The 9188-nt window shown below is 61.0% G+C and overlaps 1 protein-coding gene across 4 annotated transcripts; it reads right to left on the reverse strand.

Annotated features, from left to right (window-relative positions):
• Positions 1-164: 164 nt before the first annotated feature.
• Positions 165-8878, reverse strand: ZNF687 (zinc finger protein 687). Of its 4 annotated transcripts, none has more exons than XR_005719331.1 (9): positions 8730-8878; positions 3597-5719; positions 3272-3450; positions 2691-2867; positions 2429-2591; positions 1932-2264; positions 1704-1816; positions 1369-1609; positions 165-1256 (listed from the first exon to the last, which is right to left on the reverse strand). XR_005719331.1 is itself a non-coding variant. In XM_040230693.1 (9 exons), exons 2-9 carry the CDS (start codon positions 5700-5702, stop codon positions 759-761), a joined length of 3711 nt encoding a protein of 1236 aa, XP_040086627.1. In that variant the 5' UTR covers positions 5703-5719; positions 8730-8878; the 3' UTR covers positions 165-758. The 4 variants fall into 4 exon arrangements, 3 of the variants coding, with proteins under 3 accessions (XP_040086627.1, XP_040086628.1, XP_040086629.1); XM_040230693.1 differs by having other exon boundaries at positions 1369-1510; XM_040230694.1 differs by lacking the exon at positions 8730-8878 and adding an exon at positions 8538-8617 and having other exon boundaries at positions 1369-1510.
• Between the last annotated feature and the right edge of the window lie 310 nt (positions 8879-9188).

The following is a 9188-nucleotide window of genomic DNA, read 5'->3' on the forward strand; positions in this document are numbered from 1 at the left end:
TGTTCAGGTTACAAAAGGAACTACACAGAACAAGGGGAAGACTGCGTTTTCCCTGCCTGTCTTGGTCAGTAACCACCTCATCCCCCAAGAAGGGCCTTCCCAGCTTTGTCACTCACCTCCCTCCCAGACCCGTCCACATTGTCACATAAAAAGAGGAGCTTGAATGGGGATTAAACCACAAGCAGTTTTAATGGTCTGGTTTTCTCCCTCCCATTTCCCCCACTGTTAGTATTATTACTACAAGAATAAAGGATTCCTGAGAGCCTGTCCCCTCCTCTCCCTGGGACCCCCTTGACAGGACTCACCCCCACCAACCCCCCCTCCCCCCCTGGATTTCTGGGGAAAAAAAAAAGTGAAAGGCACTGCAGGGGTCGGGGGCTGGAGTGCCAGTGAGTCTGAAGGGCATGCTGGGACCGCCATCCATGCCCACAGAGGTAAGGAGTGTGTCCCTGACCACCCCAGTATCAGGCCTTCCCATCCTCCCACCCCCACCCCCCCAGTCCCACATAGGGGGGCTGCAGCAAGAAAATAATTAGTGTTGGGCTCAGAAAGAAGGAATGGAGGACCCACTCTACTAGGACCCAATGGGGGACCGCAAGTAACTACCATCCTCAAAAGCTGGTTGTCCTTGGGGGTTAGCGGAAGAGGAGCTGAACAGAACGTGAATTATAATGGAACTCCCCAGCCCAGCGACCAGGCAGCAGCAGTGACCCAGGGCTCCCGAGGCAGAGGGCGGGGGCTCAGTCCGGGCCTGGGCCCTAGTTGTCCCCACTGCCCCCTTGCCGAGCCCTGATGAACGCCATGCCATGTGTGCGGAAATGGGTCTTGAGGTTGAGAGGGCTGTCGCAGCTCTTGCCACAGACCTTACAGGTCAGCGGGCCTCCTGAAGCAGGCAAGGGTGACTCTCCACCATCTGGGTCGGACCTGGAAGGAGGGGGGGCCTCTTCCTCCCCATCCCCCAGGCCTAGGGCACTGGCACTCCCCACACCCCGTTTCTTCTTGTGGCTGATGAACCGGTGACGGCTCAGGGAGCCAGGTGAGGCAAAGCACAAGCCACAGTCGAGGCACTGCTGGGCACCACCGTCCACCCTCAAGCCCACCACGAGGCTCTGTTCCGCCGAGCCACCGCTCCGGTAGCGCAGGGGGCCGTGGCTGCCCGACCCGGGTGCGCCCCTGGGGGACTTGGCTGGTGGTGTCGTGCTGTCAGGCTCCTCACTGCAAGAGTCTGAGGACTGGCGGCGCTTGCGTCCTGGCCCCTGGAGAAGAGGAAAGGAACTGGGTGTCCGGGGCCTCCCACGGCCCCGGCACCCCCACCCAGCACCCTGAGGCCGCGTCCACGTCCGCGCGGCAGCTTGGGTCTCCGCCTACCTGGGCTCTGGCACCAGGGCCCCGAGCCAGGGCGCTCCCCCGGCCAGGGGACTGGTTCCCGAGCGGCAAGCCGTGCCGGACCTGGACGTGTTTCTCCAGGATCAGGCGGCTGCTGAAGGTGCGCTTTCCCTCTGTGCAATACCTAAAGGGGAGAGCGGGCGGGTGGGCGCCGGGGCACAGCCCAAAGACCAAGGCTCGCGGCTTGAGCAGAGGGAGGCCTCAACCGTCAGTCCACTCAGACCTAAGAGGCAGGCGGGAAGGTTGTTTTGGGGAACCAGGGTTGGGGGCACCCTGCGAGACAGAGAAGAGGACAGGGGCACAGGGGTGAAGGTTACCTGCAAGGGTAAACTCGCTTGATCCCCTCGTGGTTGACCCTGACGTGGCGCCTCAGGCTGGGGGCCGAGCAGAAGGACCGCTCACACAGGCGGCAGGGAAACTTTTTCACTGACTAGGAGAGCAGAGGGTGGGGGATCTCAGAGCCAGGCTCCCACCTGGGACCCCAGCCCCACTGCCACACAGGTCAACCCCAGTGCAGCCCCTCTGGCTCCCGGGGCACCCCTCACCTTGCCATGCTCCTTCTTCATGTGACCCACATACTCGTCACGCTCAGGAAACCAGGAGTGACAGAGGCCACAGGTCCAGCCGCCAGGGCCCCCGCCCCCGCCCTTGATGCCTTTGCTCCCCAGTTCTCGCCGGGGCCGTTTGGTTGGGCGAGGGGGCTCAGGGGAGCTGGGCGGCTCCTCCTCTTCTGAGGTTGAAGACGATTCCTCAGTAGGGGCAGCGGTTCCTGCCCGAGACACAGCCAGCTCCTCGGGCTCTGTCTTGGGGGTCAGAAGGGCACCCCCAGCTCCTTTCCCAGCAGTCTCCTCCCCCGGGCGCCCAGACTGATGGGTGTTCTGTGAGAGGGAGACAAGGCATGTGGCTGCTGGTGGAGCGGGGGGAGGGCCTGGCTTTGCCCAACTCCTGGCCTCTCCCTTGCTCCCATTTCCAGAGGGGTGTGTGATCCTAGCCCCGGACTGATACAGCTGAGCCCCCCACCTCTGTCTCTTGACTCCTGTACCTTGAGATGTTCCAGCATGGTCCTTTTTTGGGCAAAAAGCAGAGGACAAGATGGGCACTTGAAGACGCTGACACGCTGGGGCAGCAAGTGCTGGTCAAAGTGTGAGGAGAGGAGGGGTTTGTGAGTGAAGACCGTGTCACACATGGCACACTTGTAGATCATCCTGTGTGGAAGAAGAGGACAGTGCTGACATCCTGCCCCATCAAGGCCCAATCCCACCCCACCTCCCACCCCACCCCTATGCTCCCTCCCCAGGTCTCACTTGGCCTGCTGCGTGTGGAAGCTGGGATGCTGGGTGTAGAGGTGGGCGTGGGCGCTGGGTGCAGACTTGAAGGCCATAGGGCAGATGGGGCACTTGTGGAAAACCTCGCAGTGTGACGTCTGGATGTGGGACTTGATGGAGTTCACACCCCCAAACACCACTGCACAGCTGGGGCACCTTGGGGAGAAAGTCGAAGGCATGGTGGTGAGTGGGGGGCGTCCCTGCAGCCACCCCCAACCCCACACTCATTCTCAGGGACCGGGTGGCCTGAGAAGTTAATTGGCAGTGGAACATGAGCAAGTGGAGGAAGGAAGGAGCCACAGGACCCAGTCCTGGAGGGGAGGCCTGCGGAGGTAAAGCTGGTGCTCCAGAGGTGGCCCTGCTCGCCTGCTCCATGGGGCTCGCCCGCTCCGTGTAGACGGAAGTGCAGGGAGCTCAGGCTGCACTCGCCAACATAGCATGGCTGAGGGATTCAGCAGGAGAGACGGGCTTGCCTTCTAAAAGGCTGGTCCCAGGAGCCACGAGACCATCAAGTACAGGAGGAAAAGTGTCAACATATGGGGAGGAGGTGTGGGAGGCACCTGTATCCTACGCGGCGAGAGAAATGTAGGCAGGCCTCCCGGAGATGGGTCTGAAAATTGGCTTGCAGAAAGTTGCCCCCACACTCAGGACAGACGTGGGGAGGCCGGTTCTTATGCATGCGCTGGTGGGCGCTGAAGCTGCAGCGGTTGGGAAGCATCATGGGGCAGGTTGGGCACACCTGTCGAGGGGGTCGAAACAAGGTGAGTCTGTGAGGAGGGCCCTGTCCCCCATTCCTTCTAACCAAGCCCCCACACGTTCCTAGACCCTGTCCCCATGGCACCTGGCTGTCCCCTTCCCAGGGAGGGGCTGTGAAAGGCAACTCACATTGCTGGTGGCCCCAGGGGCGGGGGGCCCGAGCTGCTGGAAGTGGGCAGCCATGCCGGCCTTGTCACGGCACTGCTCCTTGCACTCCAGGCAGCGGAAGCACGTGTAGGTAGAGGTGGCAGGGGTGGCGGGTGGCTCCGTTGAGAGCGGCAGCACGGGGGCCTCGGCGGCAACTGCAGTAACGGCGGATGTGGTGACGGCCCCTTCACCCTTGCCCAAGGCGGGCAAGGCTGGAGGTCCAAGGGCAGGTGGGACAGCCAGCAGGGGCGTGATGTCCGGCTGTCCCACCATCTGGTCCAGGGCCACCGGCCTCATGACCAGGTGCGAGCACTGCATGACGAGCCCCTTGTCCTTGTGCTCGCGGGCATGCAGAAGCAGGCTGCACTTGTTGAAGAAGACCAGGCGGCGGGCGCAGTGATTGCAGGTGACCTCAATGCGCATGCTCCGGCGGTCATAGTGTCTCGCCAGGCTCTTCTCCAATGAGAAGGCATCCCCACACTCGAGGCAGCGGTAGCCCGTGGGTGGCAGGGCCAGCCCGGCCTCAGCCGGCGGACTCAGGTTCGGCCGGTAGGCAGGCAGCAGGTTCTTGCTGTTGAGGATCTTGTTGAAGGCCTCCACCAGGCTGGACTGGGTACGTGAGATCACCGTGCCACCTGCTGCCCCCGGCCCAGTGGCCGGCTTAGAAGGCTGCACCATTACCACCGAGGCGCCATTCACCTTCTGTCCCCCTGTCCCTAGCCCTGTCCTCCCCTCAGCCTTGGGCAGGGCTTGGGGCACCAGACCGAGCACATTCTTAGGCATCATCTTAGGGCTGGTGGCAGTGCCCCCAGGCAGAACCACCGCTTTGCGGGCCACGCTGGCAGCCATCAGCATGGCAGTACTAGCATTCTGAATGGTGGCCACAGGCAGCACAGTGCCCTTGAGCCTCGTGCCATCACCCAGTTGGACACTCACCACCTTCGGACCCTCGGGGGTTGGGGTTGCTGGGGACAACTTCAGGAGGTTAGCCTCCGCCAGGAAGCCCCCCTCAGCCAAGGGGGCAGGGGGATCAGGGTCTGAGGGGACCCGGGTTACGGTCCTTGTGATATTTCCACAGGATGTTTTAATGGTCTTGATCCGCACCTTGAGAGGCCGAGAGGAGCTGGAGGCAGGGGAGTCATTGCTGTCCTCATCCGCAGCCTCAGCTCCACTGGAGGGACTCTGGGGACTTCCCGGGGAAGACTTGTCTACTGGTCCCTCATCCTCCTCTTCCTTCAGGGGCTGACAGCTGGGCCCTTTAGGGGAGGCAAGAGGGCTCTGGTGCCCCGGAGACTTCTTGAAGAAGGACACCCCTGCCACCTGGGAAGGGGAGGCACTGGCGGGGACTTCCGTGGCCTCAGGGCTAGCGCCTGAGCCTGGCTGGGCGAGGCTCTGGGGATGAAGAGGGCTGCAGCTTTCCTGCTTCAAGGGCCCCAGCAGTGGGGGAGAAGCAGGGGGCAGCAGGGCTGGGCCATTCTCCCGGGTCAGCTCAAAGGGAGAGGGGAAAGCAGGTGGGGTCAGGGCCCCTTCCCGAGGTGGGGAGGGCGCAGAGGGAGGAAGGGGATCAGGGTGCTCCCCTGGCTCAGGCCCAAAATGAGCAAACAGATCCAGTGGAGCTTTGCCTTCCAGGGATTTTTCTTTCCAGGTACCCCCACTAGGAGGAGCTGGAGAGCGTGGGGTTCCTGGAAGGGATGGCTCAGGGCCCCCAAAACCATTCTGCATCAGACGAGGTCCCAGAGGGCCTTCCTTCGTCACGCCCCCCGCCCGGGCCCCTTCCCCTCCTGAACTTCCAGCCAGGGACTCTGACTGCTCAGGACACACAGTGTTCTTGACGATGACGCTGACTGCTGAGACGTCCGGTGGTGGCAGGCTATGGTCAGAGGCCTGGGTGGGGCCCCCAGGGCCATCCCCGGCAGGAGCTGCTGTTGCTTCTCCAGATTCACCTCCTACACTGGGTTCAGGCTTCCCGGAGCCTCCTGGCCCCTCATTTTCTTCTGGCCCAGAATGGATGGCTTCATTTGCATCAATGTCAGGGATGTCAAAGGCAGCAAGGAGGTCATCAAAATCAGGGGTCTTCATGTCCCCCATGGCAATCGGTCCCAGACCTGGGGAAAACAGGGTTAAAAGTGAGAAACAGAGATATCTGAAAGCAGGAACTCTGGACCTCCTCCCTCAGGATCTCTACATACATTCCCTCTCAGAAGCCCATGCACACTAACGGGTACACCTCCATCATAGTGCAAATCCTAGAGAGCTGGTGGAGGTACCTGTTTTGTCAAACCCTGAAACTGGAAAGGAAGGTAGCATGCACATTCCAGAGAAAGAGCCATAGAAGATCCAGAGAAAGCAAAGGAAAAGAGACTTCTCAGAAACACAGCTGAGAGATAACAGAGACGAGACGGAGGGAGCTCTGTGAGCGTCCTGGTTGAAACCACCACAACCCCTCCTGTGCCCAGCACAGAATCAATCAACTAATCAATACAACTATTAAGGAGGCGAATGTACACGAAGCTCTAGGTTTAAAAGCTCATTCACGGCAGCATGGGATCCATTCATACTCTTCGTGGATCTTCTGGGGGTCCACAAAGATCTGAAAGGCCATATGCAAAGAAAGGGCAGCAACTTAAGCCAAGATGCAAGGATTGATTCCAGTTCCAGCCTTATCAACAGCCTGCTGTATAAGCAAGTTAGTCAACTGCCTTACTCTTGCTGTCTGAAACAGGGGCAAGTAACTGGTTTATCATAGGGTTGTTCTGAGCATGATATGAATCCTAAACCTGAGAGTCAGAACCCACAGAATAATTGATTATTACAGCCAGGACAAGGAAATGCCAGGCCGAGAAGGCATTGGGAGAGAATAAGCACTGGAAATCTAGGGCTGGGGTCAGAGATGAGAGTCAGGGGTCAGGGAAGGTCAAGTCTGGGCCACCTGCGGTCATTAATAGCACTTGGAGATCTAGCTGGGTTAACAGGGAGAAGTGGGTTCAGGGAAGTTGCCCAAGAGACCAAAATGGAAAGAATAAGACACAGGAACAGAAAGAGACAAAGAGAAGCAGCAACGGAAAACGGTGACAGCAGCCTGGTCACAAAGGCCCCAGCCTAGGCCTCAGCTGTCACAAACACCTGCTGCTCCCTCACCTACCTTCCCAGGAGTGCCTGGCCTGCCCCTAGCCAGCCCCGCCCCTGCCTCCCCATCTTGCTCTCTCAGGACTAAAACTCCAGGGTATGAGCTTATCCAGCACAGCTGCCACAATGGGGAAAAGTCAGGCTCCTCACCCCTCTCATTTTTCCTCTGAGCTCCTCACCTCTTTCATTTTTCCTCTGAGCTCCTCACCTCAGGTTATCCCCAACTCACACTCCTCACCTTTTTCATTTTCCCTTGGCAACAGTGGCCCAGGAAAGTTCACCCAACCCCCACCTGTCCCAGTACAAGAAAAAAAAATCCCAAGAGACTAAAGCAGTAGTAAACCAACAAGGTCGGCTGAGAGCCTGCGGGGGACCCAGGCCTGTTCCCTACCTCTCTCCCCACAGTGTTTCTGTATCTAGGAAGAAGCAACTGAAGAAGTCTCTTTCCTTCCACATTCCCTGCCCAGGATGCAAGCCGTTTCCCAGGCCAATTCTCTCACCTCCTTCCAGCCTTTAGACTGTAACTGGAGAGAGTCCCAGCAGGTGGCAGCTGGCATTGCTGGGACCAAGGTGGGGGTGGAGGGAGAGGGTACCAACTAGAGAAAGAAAGGGGAGTCCTCCCTTCATCCCCCTCTACTTAATTCTGCAGGCTCTGGGTTTAAACAAAGCCCTCCACCCTTGCGTCTGCCCTGCTGGATGGCTGCAGCCCTCCCCTGCCCCGGTGCCCTTCCCACCCTGAGAGGCCAGAGCCACCTTCTGCTTCGGCGCTCAAAAAAGTGGGCTGGTGGAGCACAGATCAATGGAGGCTATGAAAATACACCTACGAACTCGCCTCCCCCAAGCAACTCCCTCTTTGACGTCCAAGTGACTTAGAGGTCATCGGATAGTCAGGAACAGGCAGTAGATCAAGCAGCGGAGCTCAAGGCCGTAGAGGCTTCCCCCGCCCCAGAGTCCAGGCCTTTCTGCGGCTGCTGCGCCCTGTCTCTTGGGCTCCAGCCCCCCTCCTTCCCTCCGTTCTTCCCCAAAAGCCAAAGGAAGGGGTTGAACAGGAAGAGGGTGAACTGGCTTGGGTCGGGTGGGGGCCCCGCGTCCCCTTCCCTGGCCCGGGGCCTGCTGCGCGGAGGAGAGGGGCCGGCGGCCGGGGGCGATTAGGCTGCCGCCAAGCTGGGCAACGGGCTGAATTAAGTCTCTGCCATCTGCCGAGGACCTGCGCGGGGAGCATGTCCAGGGTTGCGGGGAGGGGGCGGAGTGTATATGGGAGAAGTCAGAGGGGAAACTGAGGCGCGCCGCCCTTCTCTAGTTCTCACCCGCGTGCGAAGGGAAGGACGGGCCTCCGCCAGGCCAGGCCCTTAGGGAGCTGCCGCGCCGCACCTCCCGGCCCAGGACTATACGGGAGTAGGGGAGGCGTGGAAAGAGTGGGGAGGGGACAGTCTCTGCCTGACTCGCAGCTCTCCAGCCGGGGTCCGTCCCGACTCCGACCTCCCTCCCTCCCTGCGCAGCGCAGCCTCCTGCCCCCGCGGACTCCCGAGGCTCTCTCGAGACCGGAGAGGAATCGGAAGGCGCGTCGCGGCCCGGGGCTCGAGCCTGAGTCCCGTCCGGGCCCGGACGCTGACCCGCGCCCAGGCGGGGTGCAGGCTCCGCTCCGGCCTGGCCCAGTTCCCCCGCCCCCACCCCCGGACACGGACACCATTTTAGGTCGCGACATCCCGCAGCTTCCAGTCCCCGGGCCGCGCTTCGGACGCCTCTTGGGCCAGGGGCGCCAAGAGTTGGGGACCCCGACCCTTCCTCCACGTTTACCCTGCTAGGGGCTGTGCTTTCAACAGGCTGGGAGTTTCGCCCACCGGCCCCAAGGAACGGGGGCGGCGGCGGGGCCACAGCAGAAGCCATCCCGGGGGGCGGCGCGCGGGAGGGGGGTAGTTGACCAAGTGGGGGAGGGGCGGGGGTATTTACCCGCCCCCCCAGGGGGCGGGGCCAAAGGCGGGTATTTACCCCAGACACGCTTTCTTGTTCCGCTCCCAGTGCGGGCTGAGACCTGGCGGTCTCCCCACGGCTCCGGCCGCTACCGCCGCCGCCGCCGCCGCCCTCTCCACGACCGCCGCTACTTCCTGCTTCTCTCCGGTTCAGCCTCCCCCTCCCTCAGCTCCCTTCGCGTTCCCGGTCTGGGCTGCCCGCTTTCGCACTCGCCATTGGTCAATGCCCGCGTCGTTCAGTACTGCGCCCCGCCCAGCTCCACACTGGGTTGGCCTAAAAGGCTGCCGCTCTGAACCAGCTCCGTCCAGCCTTCCCGGCATCATTGGGCAAGAAGCTTGGTCCTTTTGGAGATGCTTCTCCTCATTGGTTGCGCCGGGACCCACCTGCCCCCATCTGTGCGTCTCAAAATGATTGCCCTCCGTGACTGTCGCTTAGAAAGAAACCAATCTGATAACCTGCTTTCCTACTGGAGGCGGT

This window comes from Oryx dammah, unplaced genomic scaffold (genome assembly GCF_014754425.2).
Source record: "Oryx dammah isolate SB20612 unplaced genomic scaffold, SCBI_Odam_1.1 HiC_scaffold_28, whole genome shotgun sequence".
NCBI classification, from domain to species: Eukaryota; Metazoa; Chordata; class Mammalia; order Artiodactyla; family Bovidae; genus Oryx; species Oryx dammah.

Excerpts from the sequence above, each read along its gene's own strand:
- ZNF687 (XM_040230693.1), bottom strand. The coding sequence starts at position 5,702 with ATGGGGGACATGAAGACCCCTGATTTTGATGACCTCCTTGCTGCCTTT. Across the intron at positions 2,592-2,690 it reads TTCCACACGCAGCAGGCCAA|GATGATCTACAAGTGTGCCA; the intron begins GTGAGACCTGGG and ends TCTTCCACACAG. Across the intron at positions 1,511-1,703 it reads AAGCGAGTTTACCCTTGCAG|GTATTGCACAGAGGGAAAGC; the intron begins GTAACCTTCACC and ends TCTCCCCTTTAG.